This window comes from Protopterus annectens, chromosome 12.part0, assembly GCF_019279795.1.
Source record: "Protopterus annectens isolate FY-2018-M chromosome 12.part0, PAN1.0, whole genome shotgun sequence".
Lineage (NCBI taxonomy): Eukaryota > Metazoa > Chordata > Ceratodontiformes > Protopteridae > Protopterus > Protopterus annectens.
The window spans coordinates 1,532,734,901-1,532,758,363 of record NC_056746.1 but is presented as its reverse complement, the minus strand read 5'-3'; the positions used below and the strand labels follow the sequence as shown (position 1 = coordinate 1,532,758,363).

General features: G+C 40.7%; 2 protein-coding genes across 3 annotated transcripts in view; one reads left to right on the top strand and one right to left on the bottom strand.

The window, feature by feature from the left end:
* Positions 1 to 23,463, top strand: part of TEN1 (TEN1 subunit of CST complex) — a gene marked incomplete at its 5' end in the record, with an annotated part of 968,820 nt that overhangs the window by 598,621 nt on the left and 346,736 nt on the right.
* ACOX1 (acyl-CoA oxidase 1) overlaps positions 1 to 23,463 on the bottom strand; it is an 832,154-nt gene that overhangs the window by 799,702 nt on the left and 8,989 nt on the right. For both annotated transcript variants that reach the window (XM_044090502.1, XM_044090501.1), the window contains exon 2: positions 11,835 to 11,994. In XM_044090502.1, coding sequence (XP_043946437.1) covers positions 11,835 to 11,994 — 160 coding nt within the window. The remainder of the gene's footprint in view (positions 1 to 11,834; positions 11,995 to 23,463) is intronic.

Genomic DNA, 23,463 nt, shown 5'->3' with positions numbered 1-23,463 from the left:
AGTATAATTTTTTTACAGTTGTGTACCTGCTTGTGGAAGACTTACGATTGGTAATGTATGCAGAAAATGTTAGGGGAGACAACACTGTATTTTTGTCAGTGTGCTGTTCAGGTTCTGGAATACCTGATCAAACTATAGATGACAGATGCTTGTACTAGTACACTGCTTTACAGCTTTTGTTCAATCATTCATTATGGTTAATAACTGTAGTAAAAAGGTTTACACTGCATTTAACTGAAATGTGTGGAAGTTTGCTTTTCTTTATTTATTTATTTTACTTGATTTATTGATGTTATCTGTGGTAAAACTGCATGACATTAGGTATCATATCTTGTTTTCATTTCTTACTTTAATGGTGGCATCCTTTTACTCTCAACTTGCATCTCAGGACTCTCATTATGTCACTACTAGCATGCTTTAGCACTGAACTTAGGTGTCAGGGTTGCCCAATTATATTCATGCATTCAGTTTGGATAATGCTTCAACCACTAGCACTGCCACTTATTTTTTCCGGAGTATCTAGAAATCAAACAGATTGTCTGGTAGTCCAGAAAACACTGTACAAACTCTGGTATTCTGTTTGACTACTGGAGTTTGGTAAATCGTGGATTCTATTATGTTTTTTTGAAAAGCATAATAAATCACCAGAAAAAAAAGGCATAGCAAATGGAAAAAGACAGCATTCCTCCTCATCTGATGTGGTGATGTCACGAAAGGCTGACACTGAGCGTGGAGAGGGGAAGAGATGCGTGGTGTACTAGGGGTGTGGCGTTGGTCTGGTTTCAACCACTGTGCTGCTGGGTTGATAAATGAGATTTAACACACATGAAACATGCTCATTAAGGGCATCATTCATACATTTTTTTTCATGTGAATATGTGATGCAGCAGCAGGGATCTAAACATAAGACAGACACATTTAGTCTTGAAGGGCATATGGCAAACACCTTTTTGCAAAGGAAATCCAAAATAAGCACAGAGAGCTTGGTGTGCAAACAAGTGGTTCTGAATATAAATGCAGTTGTGGGGAGGAACCATACATTGACACAGTGTGGAAAGAGGGCCCATGATATGGTATGATGGACCACTGCAAAGGCTAGGCAGAATGCAGTTGCCTGTAGCAGTACGGGTGGGAGACCTCAAGTGTTGACACCTTCTCTCCAGATAAAAGAGGAGTACAACACTGATGAGGGTGCCACAGGCATAATCAAAAGAGGTGTGGAGACCCACAATAATCAACCTCAGCAGTAGTCACACTCATCTAGTCAGAAAGGTTAGTACATCTCTGATGGCAAAATCACATAGCGGAAAATACTGTAAAGGACAGGTGCATACGCATGGCATTTATCAACAAGTGCACCCTCCATTTTTGTCCTTCAGGAAAGTGGACAGTTTGCAAAGTAAGTGTGCTCAACACCTACTTACTCCTTTCACAGGGTCAGCAGCAGAAATGAGTAGGTTAAGTGGCTGTTGATGATGCTGTAATGGTTACATTTATGAAACAGTCCAAGGCCAGTGTCACACAGTCGACAGGTGTACTGGCAGGATTTAACACCCCAGAGCAGGTGCGTAATTCTGCATGCAATGACACAGACTCACACAAGTGACATTGCAGATGATACAGGGAGAGACCCCATACATTTCAACACAAAATTTTGTTGAACCACAGGAAGACTGTACCATCCCAGAGGTAGCAGTGTCCAGTCTAACATCTGTAAACATGTCATAACTAGCTCCAGACAAGCCTTGGCTGCCCAGCAGCAATGTCGGCCATTGTTAAGGCACAGTCCACTGTCACAGCTGAGATAGCCAGAGTAATGCAAGATGCATATGAGGATATCCGCCAGTAAATGGGAATGGTATTAAGAAGGGATAATGTCACGATCACACTCTTGCCCAATTCAGTTGCACACACAGTAGCCACCTCTGCCTCCATATGCACACTGGTCAGGATCTGTCAGACTACAGCTGGAAACACTGGCAGGCAGGGACAAGGCCAGGGTACTGTCTAAACACATGGGGACAGAGTAGGTCACACACAACGCGATTCTCAGGAAAGTACTCGAAACAATGTGTGTTGGGGGTGTAACACAAGAAGGCAGGCAGGCCTCATAAGCCTTCATCTACATGTAGCAGAACTTCTCAGATGAGCTATCAGTTGCACAGCACAGTGAGATTAGTGTCTTTAGGATCATCTGCATCCAGTAGGTCAAGTCATCACAGCAAAGTCAACATCAAGCTCACATGCTAGTACTTCCTAGTGATCACCGGCGTCAAGGGATGTTGTGCATAACAATCTTGCAATAGCAAGTCAAAGTGCCCAATGTTACTACTGAACATATCATAAAGTGCAATTCAGCAGCATGCATTTGATTTGACCTGACCGATGTTACAGTTTAAAATAAGAAAAAAGTTAAAAAAGGGGGATCTGCAAGCTACAATGTAAAACAGTCTTTGAGGGCCTACTACATACAGGGAATGTATGACTACAGCAGTACAATACTTCCTGCCAGCAGCACTGGCAGTGTTGCTGCTTCACTCTTGCACTACACAAATGTTGAATGCTAGTACTTTGGATGACAAAAGAGCTGATGTCTATGACAAAAGGAATTCATCTGATGTGCAGTACCCTTAATACAAGGGGAAAAAAAGATTATTTTTACATATCTGAAAAAGAGAGAAATTTTAGAACATACCATAAGAAGCGTATTATAATTTTCCTTTCCAGTGTAAGGGAACACCTGTAAACTGCAAGGTGGAACACTGTACCAATATAGGTTTATATAAATACATTTTAAGTCAAATCCTCCATGAGCATTTCTAAAGTAATGAAGTTTCCTAAATAAGCTGTACTACTAATAAACATATAACCTGAATATTTCACTGCAGGCCCTTAAACTAACCATGTACAATAATATAATACAAATGATCATATCCATCATTCTGCTTTCTGCCCAAGCAATTCATTGCACATATCTCAGTGAACAGCCAGGCATGACTCTGAATGCATGCTGCCACCAAACAAATAAGATATATAAAGCATAAAATAAATATTTTAAGTACAGTTATAAGATAAGAAGTACCGTCCGATGTACAGTGACAGTAGGCCTTGCATCACACATCATAGGTCATACACAGCACTGCATGCGGCAGTTATACTCCATCCTAAAGGTAATGGTTGACAGTTGTGGATTAGACATTGCTTCTTTGCTAGTATGGCAATCTACCGTGTGCAAGCCTGTGGCGCAGGGTCCTGTATTACTGCTGTTGGTTGGCCACCATTGTTATTATCACTGAAGGAAGGACTGCTATCACTTCATCGACAGAATGGAGCATGAGCATGTTGTGCAGAATGGAACACTCTGCAAACATCCTGCATGCAGCAGCAGGATCACACTGAAGAGCACACCCAGGTGCACGCAGAAGCAGGGTCACACTGAAGAGTACCCCCCAGGCTCATGCAGGCAATGGAAACAGGCTTTCAGCAGGCCAAACATTCATTCAGTGATATCTGATAATATGTACATCAACATACATAAATCCTGAAGTTTAAGTGCTTTGTATAATTTGTATTAGACATTTATTTTCTGTGTATAAATAGTCTTCTTATTCTCTTACTTCCTTATTATATTACAACTAAATGGGTTACATTTTTTGTTACTATATGCTAGCTTCCCCAATCTTCTAAGCCATCTCTCCTTCTGCCTATTCCTTATTATACAAATGCTGCTACTTGTATTAACCACTACTATGCTGCTGCTTCTCTCTAGCTCTACCACCTACCATTGCACTCTTACAAACATATACCCAGCACATACACTTACCTACCCTCTTACTGATCTCACAACCACTTACACATTTCCAATTGCCCCATCACTATTCAATCACCATGATACTACCCTACACAAAATAAAAATATTTCAACTGCCCTCACTCCCTACCAAGACAAAACCAAAATATCACTTTCTTAACTACAACTCAACTCCACTTAAACTACTCGAGCTAAACTTACTACTCTCACGTGACTTACATTACAACCCAGGACCAGTCCCCAGCTCCTCTCTCCCTACCCATCCCTCACCCCCCTCATCTCCTCCCACAGTACCCCAACCCAGACTTACTCCTCCACATCTACCAGAAACCTATCCATACTTTTCCTGAACATTCAAACCATCCTGAACAAAGTCACTTCATTTCATTCCATGATCTCTCTCCACACCCCTGACATCCTCACCCTCTCTGAAACCTGGCTAAAACTCACATATCTGGCAGTGAAATCCTTCCCCCTTACTACAATACCATCCAGCTGGATACACTTACGAAAAAAGGGGGAGGTGTAGCTATACTGTACTCAGAACAACTCTCCCTCTATCCATCTCGCCTCCTAATGTCCACCCAGCAGAAGTGGAAACTGAACAATCACAAAAAGATAGCCATTGCTACCACCTACATTCCTCCAGAAACATCATCCATACTCTTGAACCATTTCTTTCCTGGATGTCACAAGCCATCTCCTATGAAACTATTGTCTTAGGCAACATTAACATAGACTATAATGTACTAAATCACTGACTCTCCAAATGCCAGCATTAACCTCTATGGCTTCACCCAACAAATCACTACCCCTACACGTCTGAATAAACACACTGATATGGGCACTACACTTGCCTGGATCCTTACCTGTATCACAACCTCACCACACTGCCTGACACCCTAAATGACCACCTTCCCACCTCTATTCAAAGACACTCCCTCCAACTGTATAAATCCCACCAATAGAGAGACTGTCGCAAACTCTCTAATTTACAACCCAGATACTTGTAAACATTCACTCTCCTCAGTAAACTGGTCATTCCTCCATTACCTCTCCCTTAAAGAAGCTGTCCTAAAATTTAACAGTATCTTCCTAACTACTCTAAACTTCCTGGTCCCCATCAGGAAAATTAGAATTAAATCCAGTTTTGCCCCCTGGTTAACACAATCCACCGCACCCTTATGTACAAAAGAGATAGTGCCTGGAAAAAAAAAACTAATTTCCTCCTCATCTTCAGAGTTATAGGGAACTCCATAATCTAACCAAAAAACAGGTCAACCACGATAAACATTTCTACCAAAAGCCACTAAATAACCCCCATTCCACCCAAGAAATTCTATCACACAGTCAATAAGCTACTATATCCAGGCAGTCCTTTGGCACCTAACCCTTGCCTCAACGGCTCTGCATTAGATACTGCCACCTTCAACACCTTCTTCACAGACTTGATCCACAAATTAACCAAAAAATATAACAGTACCTACACCACTACCTCTCCCCCATTTCCTACTCACAAAACCACCTTCTCTCTCAATCCTGTTCCTACAACATATATTAGATCACTTCTCAGCAAACTTAAAGCATGCTCACCATCTTCTAATAACTTACCTCCTCTATTCCTTAAACATGCTGCAAATTCTACTGCATATTCCAGCTCCATATAAATCAATAGATCAAGCCACAAAAACCCAGTCCCTGAAATCTGGAAGAAATTTTTTACATGCCCCAACACAACTGACCCCTCTAATTTCAGACCTATAGCCATTCTGTCTCCCCTATCAAAAATACTTGAAAAGTGCATTTATAAGCAGCTCCTAGATCTGTTACAAGAAAATCTCCTAACCCCTACACAACATGTTTTTTGCCCTAAAACACAGCACATCTGCTGCACTAATATCTTTCACACAGTCCATCGCAAAATCTCGTGACAACAATAAGCTAGTCTCCTGTCTTTTCCTTAACCTCTCCAAGGCCTTTGACACTGTTTCATACAAAATACTTCTATCTAAACTAACCAGCCTTAATCTCTCCAACTCTGCACTTTGTTGGTTCTCTAGCTACCTCTCCAATAGACTTCAATCTATTAAATGGCTCTCTGCCACTTCCCCCTTCCTCCCACTTCAAACAGGGGTTCCCCAAGGCTCTATTCTTGGACCCTTACTATTTAACATATTTACTAACAACCTCTACACATCCTGTCCACACTCCTCTTTAATACAATATGCTTATGACTCCACAATGATCTCCTGCTATGACAATCTCCCCCACCTTCTCACTCTCACCCAAGAAGCACTACACTGTGTTTTAAAATGACTAACTACTAAGAAACTCCTACTCAACCGTAAGAAAACCAAAATCCTCCTCTTCCTCCCAAAAACTCTCCAACAGCACAAATCTAACTTCACTGTTACCTCCCTCAATAACACAACTATCACAGTAGAATCTCACACCAAACTACTAGGAGTCACATTTTGATGATCAACTAAAATTTGATCTCCACATCCAACAGTGCATCAAAAAGACTTGCCAAAAACTGGGCTTGCTCTACAGGCACAAAAAATACCTCACAAATGAATCTCAAACTCTCTCTTGCACAGACTTTCCTACTTCCCATCCTATTTTATGCTGCCTCAATCCTCACTAACTTACAATCTTATCTTATGTCTAAACTGGAACTCACATATAATAAAATTGCTAGACTTGCTGCAAATCAGCCCTATTGCTCACACCACTGCCTGTCTTTGAAAAGCTTGCATTGGCTTGAATTCCACCAACAACTCCTGCTACCTCAACTACACCTGACTCAGTCCATCCTAAACAAACCCTTCACCTGTCCTGCTCTCTCAGCACTCACCTCTCTCTACACTCCTAATTGTGCACCCCGATGCTCCGACCAACACCTCTTGGAAATTTAGAAGCCCAATAAAAACATAGGCAAACTCCTCCACAATCACTTTGTTGTAAATGCATGGAATAAACTGCCTCTATTTTCAAGAACTCTCTCTAACACTAACTGCTTCAAAACATTTCTAAAAGACAGCCTGCTATACTCAAGGTCCTGCTTATGACTCAACCCAACAAACTCCCCTCCTCTCCAATACATCTAACCTCTCCTTACTCCTGTTAATGTTATGCTACATTTTCTTCCAACTTCTACCTCCAAACTCTCTATCTGTTACCTTCCGTTATTTAAATCCCACTCTAAGTCCTTATATTAAGCTGTACTACAAACAGTTTGCCTTGTATAAATGTCACAGATTACCATGAGGGTATATCTTGTTAATTTTTTGCATATAATTTGAATGTAGATAATTCAACAGTTTTTACTAATGTTATTCTATAGTCTACTGAAAAACTACAACAGTAGGAAAGTAGTTTGTAACTCTGTTTTGTACCAAACTCCATATCTTACAAGGAAGTCAATGTTATTTGATTGATGTTGACTCAAAGATTAAGTTAATTTAATCGTCACATTCCACAATTGCTACAACCTTTAAATTTTATACTGAGACTAATTCAAGGCTTCAGTCAATTTTTTTTATAAAGTTGTCTTCTCATGAAAGCTTTTTGGGCATTTCACAGAGTAAAATTTTTTGCAGAGATGAGTCGCTGATGAACGCGTTTCAGAACCAGAAAAATTATGTCTAGATTAAAACACAATTAGTTAAACAAATACATCATAACTTATCCAAACTGCAGCTACTTTTGGGCACCTAATTTAACTGCATTTGTATTCAGTCCGATGTGCATGGCAATTCTCATACCACCACACTTACACATGCTAAATTAGTCAAGCAATCCTTGCCTAAGACTTTCGGACATGTGCCCAGAAGACCTGAACCATAAAGTCTTGATTATATGCAATTCCATGGAAATATATCCATACTAGTAAGTGCTATGGCAGTGTAAGAAGAGAGTTAGTGTCTGTTGTCTCTGTAGTGTTAGGATTAGGCTATGGTGCCAGAGCTTTCCATGACTATTCAGTGTCCTAAACATGTATATAACCTTGTTGTCAATGTGTGACACTGAAAGAACTTGGACAGCCTGCTGAAAGGGTGATACAATGAGATACAGATTATCCTGTCATTATATCTCTAAGCAGGATAAACCATTACTGTTGAGAAGTATTATCTCCTCTCCAAAAATTATGCCTAAATTCAACCAAGATAAGTGTCCACAATACCTGGATTGTTAACTGGTGCCACCAGGGCATCAATGGAGTCTCAGCCTGGGATCTAATGGTCAACAGATCCTTTTGCTTTGCTAGGAATGGGCTCTACCTCTTGGGTCATGGCTTTTGTATACTAACTACAACTTTTGCCTAATGTTCAACTTACAGGCATACCCACATGAAATATTTCTAATGTGAAAAATGCTAGGGTTGGTCTTCTCAAAGCTAGATACCTAAAAAACAGCAAAATGTGTGAGCTTCAAGCTTACCACACTCTTACTCATGCACTTCTGCATAGTTAGCAAGACTTAGTAAGAACAACATTTCAGTACAATGACAGCCCTCCCTAGCATGACAGTTATCATACCTACCACGCAATCAAGACCACCAGAAACTGTGAGGACGTAACTATACATATCCAACAGCACATTGCCTCTGGGCATATATTGCAGAATACTAACCAAGAATCTTTGGAAGACCTAGTGTACCGTAACAAAATTCCTATCCACATGACTGCCAACTATAGCCCCCCCCCCCACTTACACGAACGCATCCCCTACAGTCATATCCATTACTTAAAATCAACTCAATAATTTAACCCATCAAGATTACCAGCATTTTTATAGTACTTTTTTAAATTACACCCATCAACTGGTGAGCTTGTACACCCTTCAATAAATATGCCCAGAGCGTCCTTTGCTTTATGAAAACCAGCTCCATAAAGCATAAATTCCCTGCATCCACCAGAAGTGTTGGTCTCCTTGATCTTGCCCTTAACTGCTCCCCATCTGGTTTCATTACACTTGTCTTCACCTCAATGTTGGCATCGTAACAACCACATTGTTACTTTCACCCTCAACATAAGCCCCCAGACCCTCTCCTAAAAATAGTATATGCCACATTCCATTGAACAAACCCACTGAACATGTCACCCTTGCCACAGCATGCTACTCAAGAATTCCTCTCTCTTAGGAATAAATTCAAAAAATAAGCCAGTATGGTGAAACGCCCATGTAAAGTAACGCTACAGGAAAAGAAAAGGCTCATTACTCTTTGCATAAACATTTCCTCTATCACACTGTAAAGGCAACCTAAAAGTATTAAGCAAGACCTTCAGGCACACAAAGCTAGTTTTGAACTTAATAAAACAACAACCTCTTACTTATCTACATTAGGAAACTAGGAAGACAAACCCAGTTCTGCTACAAATGTAATTTCAAAGGGGATACTCCATGACTCTTCAGAACATATTACTGATAATCCTTGCTGTTAAATTTAGATCCCCCTTCAGGCCTCCACCCACACCCCTATTTCCTGCACAACCCCCACCCAAAATGTTTACCACCTGTTATTAAACCTGATCAACCCCGTCCCTCCCCAAACACTTTTTACCACCCGTTATTAACCTTGATCAAGTGGCTTCTGCTCTTTCCTAACCTAAAAACACTATCTCCATAGGTCCTGACTATTCACCAGGCTGTTAGCATGATCAGACCCCACCAAACACAACTTTTCTTCAATTAGTTTAACTTTATTTTCACACATCACAGTTCTGAATATCTCTACACACAACAGATGACATAAATTTCATCACAATATTTCAGGGTAGAAACTGGCTAAAGAAGTGAAAGGAGAGCTGTAACAACTGAGGATTACATGTAGCACATTGTGTCTGGCAGAGGTAGTGCACCTCTGCAAAACAGGTGAGCAAAGGTGGAGATGTCTTTAAAAGGAAGATTTTACATATACCCAGTCAGTTGGTTACGAGTGTGCCAGTGAATGTGGTGTCAGCTGTGGGGATTCTGCTGCACCATGATAACTTAAGCAGACTTCTAAGTAATTTTGAAGTGCCATATTCAAATTTTCTCCTCCCTATGCTTAACTCTTAAATTAATGGTCAGCCCACTGAGTGGGCAATAGGATCATAGGAAGTTATTAGGCTAATGGCCCTAGGGCCCTTACAAGCCTAGCGAAAGTCTACCCTTATTTCCAAAATCAGCACCTAATGCCAGTGTCCAAGAAGAACACAGGTGGAACCACTGGGGTGAATTTACAGTTAACCATCCAATCATCCAGAATGCATATGAAGAGGGCTAATGAGGTGCTCTGTTTGACATGAAGCTGGAGTCTGTTCCAAAGGTGTGGTAACCTCTGGAAGACAAATCTGTCCCTCCAGCAGGTTCTATTAATGTCACATACCAGGTTAAGGTCTTTAGAGAGAGTATCCTGTGTACCACGTGACTTGCGGATATGCAGCATTTCCAGTAAAGCAGTGTCAAAGACTGCCTTGTATGCATAGCAGAGATCACCTCTAAGCAGTATGTATGATGCATCAACAAAGCTGATGTATGCAGATGATGTGACAGTACAGGCAGACTCTGAGCTAGAACTTCAGCAAAGGATAGAAGAATGGAATGCAAATCTGAAGGCACATGGGATGAAACTAAGCACAGATAAGATGGCGGTAATGGCAGCAAATTGGGGAAATCAGAAGAGGCTGAGAATAGAGATAGAAGGGAAGACAGTGGAACAGGTAAACAGCTTCAAGTATCTGGGAGGAGTAGTTGAGGAGAAAGTTAGTCTGAATGAAGGGGTCAAAGACAGAATCAGAGGGGCTGCAGCCAACTGGCATAGAGCATCAGGTGTAGTGTATGACAGAAGAATGGCAAAGAAACTGAAAAGTAAGGTTTGCAAGACAGGCGTGTGACCAGTACTACTGTATGGTACAGAAACCTGGGCAGTAAAGGAAGAAGAGTTGAAGAAGCTAGAGGTGATGGAAATTAAGTGCATGAGAAAGGTGAAGGGATGCACACTGTGGGATAGACAAAGAAATGAGGACATAAGAGCAGAAGCCAAAGTAGCTCCAACTGCAGAAAAGATCAAAGAGAACAGATTACAGTGGTTTGGGCACATGTGTAGAAAAGTAGAAGATAATCTGGTGAGGAAGATTTGGGACAGACGGGAAGAAGGTAAGAGGAAGCGAGGACATTCAGCAAAGAGGTGGGTGAATTGTGGTAAAGAAGATCTGCGACAGTCAGGCATGAGTGTTGAAGAAGGCAGGAGTGTGGCACTGAAATCGAGAGAGATGGTGACAGTTAACACGATACCCCAACCTCTTGTAGAAATATGGGAAAAAGGGGGCTGATGATTATGATGGCCAGTCTGTATGAAACAGAATAAAGTGACAGTGATTTCAGATGATCCACATAGGACAGATGCTGAAGACCTTGAATTTTCCTTGTGAGGAACCTTTCTGGTCTCTTCAATTTGGAAAGGCACATACCAAAAGGGGCGTTGTTCTCAATTACTGGCCTGATGGCGGAAGAGTACAGGGAGGTTACAACTTCTTTTTTTCTGGAGGTAATGCCCTTACTTATGATATAAGCAATACAGAATGCCCTTCTTACCACTGTGGAGACATGGTGATCAAAGGTAAGGTTGCTGTCCACCTGTGTGCCCAAGTCTCTCACCACTGAGTGTTTACTTAGGGTGTTACTACTGATGTGGTAATTAGCAGGAACATTGCTCTTACCAAAAGGGATGATAATACATTTTTTGCATCAAGTTTAAGGCCATGACTTCGATACCAATCATTTGTTTCTGTAAGACCCTCTTGCAGGATGCTGACATCACTTGGAGATTCTATGACCACTTACACACCTAAGAAACAACCCTTAATTGAATAAACAAATCCTAATTAAAACTTGTATGTCTTTCACTAGTCTAAAGGAAAAACAATGCTACAATAAAAAAGCAAAATTTAATAACTACGACTACATAAGCAAATTACTTCTAAAAAAGAAAACATTTTAGAATTTCTTGGTTAATATTTTCCCAGTTCTGTTCATACCTCTTAAACTGGTAAATTTCATCTGGATCCGAAATACCATGTTCCTTTAACTTCTGAAACAATAAGGCACTTTTCCGTAAAGCTACTTCATACCGCTCACTACGAGATAGGAAGTTCAAGTCTTCATGTGCAAGTTCGGGGTCATTCAAAGCCAAGGCCTCTGTGCAAATAAAAGAATACCAATCACTACGCATGCTGTCCTTCCCAAACGTAATGTCTACTTATTTACTCACAAACTTAGTTAAAAATTTTAGTTGCACATAGTAGACAAGAGTGTACAAAGAAAAAAATGTATCCCCAAGGACAGTACACACAGAATAACAAGCAACTAAAAAAAATCACTTCAAGTACACATTCACAGAATGGGTAAACAGACTTATGACATGGAGCTAATAAAGAACCTAGAATCCCTTATCCAAATTAGCATACTTACAACCTAAAGTAACTGGCCAGATTTAACTTGATTCTAACAATACTTCTGGAAACTTGTTTCCAAAGCCACAGATCTTTTGGATTTGAAGCTATCCTGTTTTATTTCAGTTGTATGAACCCTTACTTAAAAGGTACTACTAGACCAAACTGAATTATTATAAATACGGGGGAAAAAAAAAAAAAAAAAAAAAAAAAAAAAAAATCGATGAACAAATTACTGCCAAGCATCTCTGTAAATGGCACACAAATAACATCCATCAGTATGCAGGCACACTTTTTAAAATGTTTTCTTAATTTAGTAGTTCTAATATAATTAGTAAAATTACTTAAATTCTTTCTAACTGAATTTTACCATATGCTGAACTCTCAGCATTGTACTAAACACTTGGGTGCATCAGCACTGCAGTCTATACTACTAATGTAGTGCAACATCTGCTTAGTGATTACGGAACATTTTCTTTGCTAATATAATAATGTTTGGCATATTCAAATTATAGGTTCATGGGATATTAGTAGGGTAACTGGCTTAAAATTAAGTATCTTACAGATTACGTGCGAGTTTGCAACACCCCATCAGTTGATCCAAACTGCATTTGAACAGGTCCAGGGACGGGCTCTCCTTAATGTGAAAAGGAAGCTTGTTCCAAAGAAAGGGCAATCTCTAAGACAAATATCTGTCTTTCCAGCATGTTTTGTTTGAGTCACTGACTAAGTTCAGACCCGTAGATTGGGTGACCCTCATGCTGTTTGACTTGCAGATGTATAGCAGCTCCATCAGAGCTAGATCTGTGAGTGCCTTGTGAGTCAGGCATGGGTCACCCCTTAATAGTCGGTAGGAAATAGGGATGGGGCTTTTAGTTTATCCACACAGGACATGTTGTTTACAGCCTGTACTTTCTTTGTGTGAAACCTCTGAGGTCACTCCAGCTGCTGTAAGTGGCTAGTCAAATACATGCCAAATAGAGCATTCTACCTGATTATTGGTCTATTGAGGGCTGTGTAAAGCAGGACTATAATTACCTTGGATCTGGATGCCATATCTTTACATATATGTTATGCCACAGAGAAGACCATCCTCACCACAATGGACACATGGCAGTCAAAGTTCAGGATAGTATCTGTGTACCTAGATCTCTCACCTCTGAGTCTACTCTTATGGGTGTGTTACTGCTGTTGTAATTTGCAGGGGTATTTGACTTCCCAAAGGGTATGACAATGCATTTTTTTGCATTTTGTTTTAGGCCATGTTTCTAGCACCAATTATTTGTCTGATCTAGACGGTCCTGAAGGATATCTACATCGCTGAGGGATTCAGTGATTGCCCCCAGCTTGCAGTCATCAGCAAACTTTGTCATCCAGACACCTTCCACATCATCCTTGACTTCAGAGAAGTATACTCTGAACAAGAGTTGTCCCATAACTGAACCCTGACACACACCACTAGTCACTGGCCTATTGTTGGATCTGGATCCACGTAGTGATGTAGGGATTTATGCCCAGTTTTGTGAATTTATTTATAATACCTGAGTGGGAAACTGTTTCAAATGCTTTGATCAGGTTGTGGTAGGCTGTATGGACTGTTTTACACTCATCCATGGTCTTAGTGACTTTCTCAAAGAAATCCACCAGATTCAGTAGGCATGACCTGCCCTTGACAAAGTTAAATTGGGTCGGGTCCAGTATTTGAAGGCTTCCCATGTCATTTATCAGGTTCATGATTACTCTTTCCATGGTCTTACATACAAGACTAGTCAAACATTCAGGTCTGTAATTTCTTGTGCCAGTAGATGGTCCCCATTTAATCAGATGGATGACTGTTGCTATCCTCCACTCTACTGGGACAAAGGCAGTCCAGAGGCTGTAGTTAAATAGAGATGTTAATCGGCCTAAGTCATGATTTAAGCTGTTTAACAGGCAATGTGGTATATTGTCAGGCCCCATTAAAGCCATGTTTTTAGCTTTAGAGAGCACAGTGATAACCTGTTCTTTTGTGATAATTGGCGGTGGAGTAGTGGAGGTTATTTTTTGGGGGAGAACTGGGGGTGACAGGGAAGTGAAATTTGAGATGAATTTGTCAGCCAGCAAAATTGTTACATCTTCCAGCCGAGTATGAGTAACGCCATCTATAACTAATCACGCACATAGTTGGGTGATGCCTTAACAATTGTGGACATAACTGAAAAATGCCTTGTGGTTATCCTTAGCTTTGGGGACTACTTTTACCTCAAAGTCTGCTTTCAGAGACTTTACTAGTTCACAGAATATTTTGTTAGACCAATGTGGGACTTTTTGCTCTGAAGTGCACATTCCGTCCTACTTCTCGACAAGATTTTCTTTCTTTTGTAATACCAGGGGTCTATCAGGGAGGCTTGTTTTTTTGCAGCTTGAACTGCATTTATTTTGGTCTGGTACTGCCATTTCTATGCAGTTGTTTATATGGTTCACCTCTGTATAGGTTTCTGTATTTTATGGATTTGGGGGAGCTTGTAAACTAGATATGCCATCCCTTAACAGGAGGTAATTTACCTTAGAGAAGTTTTTAATGTTTTTGGGGTGGAGGGGACTAGTTTTACCTTTATTTCAAAGGAGATTGCTTTGTGATCTTATCTTACCAGTGAGGACATCACATGGGGAAGGTGGGGGGGGGGGGGGCATGCAGCACTCTCCCATATTTGTGAGTACCAGATCTAGGACATTTGTTCCTCTAGTGGGAGTGCAGACTAACTGCTCCAGGACATCTGAATTTACAAAGTCAAGAAATCTTTGGGCCTGCGTGTTAGTGGTTGTGTATGCCTTTCAATTAATTTAGGAATAGTTAAAATCACCCATGAGTATGGTACTGGGCTGAACGGTGAGTGATTCTAGTAATTTCAGGTATGATGTATGGTTTTCCTGGTTCATGTTGGGGGACCTGTAGCTATCAATAATATGGCAATGGATTTGTCCCATGGTTAGTTGGATAAGGCGTAGCTCAAGAATGTCATATTGTTTTACCAGCCTTGAAATGTGCTTATCCTTTATGTAGATAGATACAGCTCCATCTTTTGCTCTTTTATGTTCAGTAGGTGGGGTGACCAGAATGTATGAAAAGCACTACAGCCATGCACTGTCTATGTGATTTCCATGGCTTTGAACCACATTTCATTAACTACACAGACATCAGCATTGTCCAGGTTGAGGTGAGCTTCCAGGGAGTGCAATTTCTTGTTGAAACTCCTAGCATTTAGAAGTAACATCTTTAGCTTGTCCAGAGTAGCTTCTGTTATGTTGGAAACTTTTTTAATGCCTAAAAAAGGTACTATAGGTTTGGATAATGTTTTGGTCAATACCCGAAAGCCTAGAGGTGACAGGTGAAGACCATCCCTGGCAAAGCAGTGTGGCCTGTCAACCATGTCCTCCCAGGCTGTCAAGTACTGGACCCTTTGGAATGACACCTGTAGCTAAGCCAATTGTTAAAGTCGATAATTTTCTGATGGTACTGTGGCATCATCCTTGGAGACGGGAGAATGCTGCTCAGTGCTAGGTTCATAACTGCCTGTCACACATTCTGAGAGCTCAGTCATGTCTCTCTTCATATAGTCCAAGGAAGTACATCTCAGGTCATTCATGCTCACATGGGCTATAACCGAGTCATTAGGGGTAAGTGACCCGAGTGCTTGCATGATCTGGCAAATCCTGGCCCCTGAAAGGCAACTAACTGTAACCTTCCCCTTATCCAGCAAGGTAAGAGGGACAGCAGTGTGTCTCACAGTGGAGTCTCCTATGACCAGAATATTGGGTTGTGGAGTGTTTTGCCTTATGGGCTTGGCAGCTGAGACACAATGAGAAGTAGCTTTATGTGTTGTGATGAGAATTGTCTTAATTGTTTGCATGCAGAGTTTCTGAGAACTGTCTGAGAGACCTTTGAGGTTTGAGTACGTTACAAGTGAGCACCTCTGCATATGTGGTTCTATCTATGTGGTCCTTTGCAGTTGCACTGAATGATGTGTGTGAGTCGCTAACAACCTGTTTGTTGCTTTTTGTGTCTGTAGAGTCTAGTTTCCAGTGTCATCGTGTAACTACATCTCTTGCATACTGTATTTATCTATTTGAAAATTAACTGGCTGTCACTGTACGTAAGGCAATTGTTACACTGCCTCAGAATGCCCATGTCTATCAAGCTGGATGCAGAGATAGCAGGAAAGTGCCTATCTGTGGTTGCAGGTCCTAATGTGTACTTAAAAGGACAGGAGTGGAGGGTGTTTGTAATCGGATAGCAGAAGGGTGCGTACTTGGTGTAATCTGCAGCTAACTAACCAAACCAGATGCTCTCAGAGAAGCAAAAGTACTGGGTGCTACAATAAGGTAAGGTAGACCTAAACAGTCCTAACTAAATGCTTAAATGCTGCTCACCATGCAAACTAGTTGTTCTGTGAGTAACACAGGACTGAGGTAAAGTTCTGAGGTGTTTTTTACACTGAACTTTCAATTTCTGGTGATTGCATGTATACAAGTCACCAATAATCACCGCTGTTCAAAGAGCAGCTTCTTGCAAATGCAAGGCTTATAAACGATCAGAAAAAGTTCATTAATATCCCAGTCCCCTGGCTTTGTTAACTATTTTTAGCACTTTAATTTCCTATTAAAACTGAAGTACCAACCAAAGAATTTCCTAGCAAAACTGAAGTACCAACCAAAGAATTTCCTAGCTGAAGTACCACTAGGGCTCATCATCATCATCTTTCGGCTTTTCCCGTTAGGGGTCGCCACAATGGATAATCTCTTTCCATTTCTTCCTATCCTCTGCATCTTGCTCTGTCACACCAACCGCCTGCATGTCCTCTCTCACCACGGCCATAAACCTTATCTTAGGCCTTCCTCTTTTCCTCTTACCTGGCAGCTCCATTCTTAGCATCTTTTTCCCAATAGATCCATCATCCCTCCTCAGCACATGTCCAAACCAATGCAATCTCGTCTCTCTTGCTTTGTCTCCAAACTGTCCAACATGAGCTGACCCTCTAATATACTGATTCCTAATCCTATCCATCCTAGTCACACCGAGTGCAAATCTTAACATCTTTAACTCTGCCACATCCAGCTCTGACTCCTGCCTTTTTGTCAATGCCACTGTCTCCAACCCATATAACATAGCTGGTCTCACTACCCTCTTGTAGACCTTCCCTTTCACTCTTACTGAAGTACCACTAAGGCTGATGGGTAGAAATTGATTCCCTTATGTACATCATGATACAATTATGGCTCACAATGTTTAAGGCCACCGATTCCAAACTGGGTGGCACATTTGAACAGTGTTAGTGATGCTGGCTTTCAGTTCTTAGATCTCTAGTTGTTAATGGGCTGGGGGTGTCTTATATGTAGAGCACACACACCCATCCTGTGTCCATGTGGGATTTTGCCTGATGCCCCAGTTTCCTCCCACATTCTAAAGGCTGGTGATTCTATAAAACTGAACATTGGTGTGATGTGTGCAGTGCGTGTGGGCACATCCTGTCTAGGACTTGTTTTCTGTCTTAGTCTAGTGCTTGCAGGGACACATGATAGCTGACACGCCACCTTCAACAGAATAAACTGTATATGGTAAATGAATCAAAAAGACACCCCACATAAAAAAAGTCTGCAGTCATCAAAATATATCAGTGTTAGTTGTACTGCTTTGTCATAGACTATCTCTTCTCATACTGGTGACTGCTACCCGTATCCTAATCCCACTGCACAAATTACTGCCATTTGCACCTCTCTTGCTTTATATTCACATTATATTACAATGCCCTTTTCACTACTTTGCATTCATGACCTACTGCTTTTCAAAACTATCTTCCCAGGCCATTTCCATTTTGTGTGCTTTTGTCTCATTGGATAAAACACAAAGTGATAATGTTTTCTCTTTCTCACAGACTTTCATATTGATCCACTCACTTTCACCTTTTCTGTGATCATTCACTACTTTGTAAAAAAAAACTTCAACAGTATACATGAAAGGGCCAGCACAGGGCTTTTGAAAATATGGTCTATCAATATTAATTAAGCACATTGCTATCCCATACTGTTTTATGAAATATTCTGCATATTTCTGCTGGTCCACTACAACATGAAAATGGATGTATTTTGATTAAAGAAAACAAAAAAAAAAATCACAAACAAAAATGGGAGGGCACGTTGTTGCAACAGATAAAACAGGCGTAAGTCAGGAAATGGAAAGAAACTATATACATTAATATCTCCAAATTAATCCACAACCCCTTCTACAGAGACTGAAAATTTACTATACCAGCAAAAAGCAGACATTTTGGGCAGGCTTATCTACACCAGAAATATTCAGATCAGTCTAGGCTGTGCACACATCTGAAGGTATCATTCCAAACTATTAACACTAATGATCCATAAAGGGAAAATTAATCTAGAGATTAACATTGAAAGATTATTCAAACAAAGTCTTACAAGTCTTCAGAAAGTCTGAATGCTCTCAGAAGAGTGTATATTTAAACCGAGGGCTTAAAATGTTTTTCTTCTGGTACTTAGGCCCTGCACTTGATTTCTGCTTGTTTGCATGTTGCACAGCGTACTGCTGCACAAAAGCTAGACAGTTAAATTCAACAAATTTTCCCTAAAATCCAGGCAGAAATGTTTATTTATTTATTATTTATTTGCAGTTGTTTTACCAGGATAGTCCACTGGGCCAAGGAACCCGTTTTCAATGGAGTCCTGGGGAGAAAAGCTCCAAGACAAATTAAATCACAGTACGTTTTACATAGAAAAAAAATTCAAAAAAGACATTTTTTTGTTTAGAAAGTACAGAAGTATAAGGAGAAACAGTGAAATTAAGTATACAATTTCTAAAATAAGAATGAATCCACTTGAAATTAATTATACAATTACTAAAATTAGAATGAGTCTACAGTACAATTTATAAGATAAAGTAGTAGGAGGACATTAACTTTAAAACCATGCATTTTCTAAAATAAAGTATTAGATTTAAAAACATACATTTTCTAAAATAAAGTAGTAGGGAGACATTAGATTTAGAAACATTCATTTTCAAAAATAAAGTAGTAGGAGGACATTAGATTTAGAAACATTAATTTTCTAAAATATAGTAGTAGGAGGACATTAGATTTAGAAACATTCATTATTTGAAATTGTGAAGTAGGAACAAAGTACAGTTTCTACAGTAAGGTTGACACAAAAGTACAGGTTCAGAAAATAAGAGACACTTTAAAGGTTTGGACATGTGAAAAAGCAGGAGTATAGCATTTCATTGAGAGAAAAACAATGGCATTGTGGGTGAGGTGAAGTTATATTTGTGTTGATATATTGTCATACTTTTACGGTTATATTAGTAATGTATTCGAAATTAATTAGAGTACAGGGCTTACAGTTTCCATTTATTATTTTGTGTGACAATATTCTTCTAGGTGTGCTTAATAAATTTTCTATATGACAACCTTTTAATTTCTATCCAGCCACTGAGCTCCTCCGTGACTGATTCTTAATAGCCAGCCCTAGTGAAAAGCATTATGGACAGTTGGACTACCCTTGTTTCTCCAGCCAACCTTGTTGACTTGGGTTTCTGGAGGCAGTGTAGCAATTGCTTCATGTACACAAACAACCCTCTACTAATAACACATTCTAGTACAGGGTGCGAGAGATGTACTTACACCAAGAATCTGGAACCCATGCTATCTCTCACTCAGTAACAAGGACAAGGTTGTCAACTCACTCACCACTACAAAAGCTCATAGTACCACTACTTAAACACATAGTTCACATCAAACATGTAAATCCACATACATGGAGGTTCCCTCAAAAAACTTACCGAAACACCAGAGACCTCCAAAACACAAGACTGCTACAACCAACACAGTCCCCACAGCACCCATGGCACACACCAACACCAGTGTCTCTCCCACCAAGCCAGTAAGGTGCAACACTCAATAAACAAATCTTCTTGTTACTGGAAACTCAACAGTGAGACACAAGGATGTCCCACTCACCAGGCTGGACAAGGATATAGTCACGGTCATCTACCTGTCTGGTGCCAGGATTCACCAGACCACACATGCACTCAGGTCTCTCAGCAACAAGTGCCACTATGACTGTCATAGTTCATGTTGGTGTGAATAACCTTACACGTACTTCACTGGACTATATGAAGAGTGACATGGTTGAGCTCTCTGAGTATCTGTCCTAGGCAGGTATGTCCCTAGCCTTGAACAGCATACTACCCACACCTAGAATGATGCCATAGTATACACAAAAAGTCATTGATTAAACCAAAAACTGCACTCCCTTGAAGCACTTCTATCACTAGACAATGTAGATGTCTATGCAGTCAGAGAAATCTGGTTCAAGGCCTCAGAGAACACCCCCAGCCTTGCAAGGCTACAATGCCTTCCACACCTTTAATCCAAAAAATGAACATGTGAAAACCAAAGGAGGCATTGTTTCAATCTACATTAGAATGAAATTCACCTTCTGTCTAGTTAGACTGGACAACTCCACGGAGTTACTCCAGATCCAGGTTACAGTGGGTAAGATCCCCATTCAAGCCCCAGCTAGTTATAGATTCCCCCTCCGTGGGTCACGTTGCCTAACTCACTAGTGCAAAAGTTCTTGACTTTGTTAATTCAAATGCCCTGGAACAAATTTTCCATACTCTGACAAGGGGATCACACATTCTGGATCTGGTCCACACCAATATGTAGAACAGATGCACTGCCACAACTGCTGGACCTCCATTAGCTAAAACTGACCACAATTCAGTCACCTTTGAGGTGGCACTAACACCAAAACTCACAAAGGGTGAAATCTGACTAAATGTTTCACCAAGTCAAACTATACCCTCCTAGGTGAAGGTATAAATGCATCCCAAGCCCAACCCAAGCTGGAAGTAGTAACTACGCCAAAGCTTAAAGCCCTGTATAATCACTTGCATAAGCGTATAAACCTGGCCATACCACAAAGAACCAAAGCCAAAACCCCAACTAAAACCAAACTGCCATGGTGGACATCCACCATCAACAAACTTTATAAAAAAATGCAAAAAGTTGATGTCCAAGAAAACAAAGGCAAGACTCCAACAATGGAAAAGCACTCTCCTCAGCCTCAACAGGAAAATAAGACTTGTTAAATCCTCCAAGGGCTCCTTTGAAAGAAACTTAGCAAGTACAGCCAAGGATAACCATAAGGCCTTTTACAGCTATGTACGTAATCTAAAGGGTAGGATCCAAGCATGTGCAGAACTAATGGCCAATGGTGTTACACACACTGACCCCACAGAGATAGCAAATCTGCTAGTGGACAGGTTTGGTGAAAATTTCACTCCTTTATCCCCGCCTAACTTACAACAAACCTTCCCCCAAACTCCCCCACCCTACATATCTGAAGAGGAGGGCCCGAAAGCCTTGTCCAATGCAATAAACACATCCTCTATGGGACCCGAAAACTTCCCAGGCTGTCTCCTAAACAGGCTAAAACATGAACTAGCATCACCACTGAGTACCCTTTTCAATCGGGTCTATATCATTTCAGAGAAAAAAAACTACTTATTGAATCACTATTCATCAAACTCAAACTGTCTAAACCTCTCTTCATCGAACGGCCATTTCACTGACCTTTTTCACAGGGAAAAGAAACGGCCACCCAACTTAATGCCTGTCACTAAACTCTAAAAATGTAAAACCCACTCAAGTGGGGGGCTTCACCCCACAGCGCCCAACTAAATACACCAACTCTGATATTGCACTACAGTGGGGAAAAGGGCAAATTCCATATGATGGTCAACTGTTGCTTTTCCCTGTGAAAAAGTTTGATAAAACAGCCATTCGATGAAGACAGGTTTTGACAATTTGGGTTTGATGAAAATTTATTCAACAAATAGGTTTTTCGATAAAGTGATATAGACCCTTTTCAAACATAGTATAACCATAGGTTTTGTTTGTGCAGAATGGAGAACAGCAACAGTTATTCCCCTACACAAAGGTGGCCTAGCAACAGACCCAGGGAATTACAGACCCATAAGTCTGACCAGCCTCATCTGTAAGGCCATGAATCGTATCATTATAAACCTCACAAATAAAGACATAGGTGACCTATAAACCCTGGATCCTACCCAATTTGGCATCATGAATGGCAGATCCTGACTGTTAAATCTGGTGGATTTCTTTAAAAATGTGACCAGGGCCATTGATGAGAACAAATCTGTGCACGCAGCATACCTCGACCTAGCAAAGGCTTTTGACACAATTCCACATTCAGGCATTACCGATAAACTTAGCAAACAAAATGTAAACCCCTTCGTCGTAAGATGGGTTGCCAACTGGCTCACAAACCTGACACACACTAAAACGTGGGTGGCTTCACATCAACCAGCAGACCTGTTACCAGTGGGGTGCCACAGAGGTCAGTGCTGGGCCCCCTACTGTTTGGTACATATTTCTCAGAAGTTCGGGTCAAAATTAAGGGGTTGTGGCTAACCAAATCTGCAGACAACTGCAAACTAAGTGCAATCACTGAATCCCCACATTATGTCAGTATATTCCAGGGCAGTCTCATGCAGACCAACGACTGATGTATTAGTCATGGTCTGAACTGAATGCAAAGAAATGCATCATCATTCCCTTTGGCACAAACAATGTCCCTTCACACTATCAAATCAACAACAATACCCTAAGCACCCATGAAGTAGTAAAGGACCTGGGATCACAAGCTGACTGTGACTTTAACTTTGACCATCACATGTCTACTGCAGTAAGGAAAGCTTTCTACGTAGCACACGATTAGTAAACCATCGCCTCAACAGCAAAAGAAATTATAACTCCCCCTATACTCGGCACTTATCCGGTCCATAATTGAGTATAACGGCACATATGGCATGTACCATACTAAGCACCTGCAGTAATTAGAGAGACCTCAGTGATTTCTAACAAAGAAGATCAAGGGGCTCCAGCATGTGCCCTACAAAGACCAACTAAAGTCCCTGTCACTATACTCCATATTGTACAGCCTTTTTACAGGAGACTTATGCCTGGCCTACAGAGCAATCCAAGACCTAAACCTAATAACTTGCTGCATAATCATAAATCACATGGGACTAGGGCTACCCATTGCAGGAACCTAAATATGGCCTGCGACTTAAATAAGGCATGCTTGAGGGAAAGATTTATCTCCCAGCGACTGCCGCGTCTTTGGAACAGGCTAC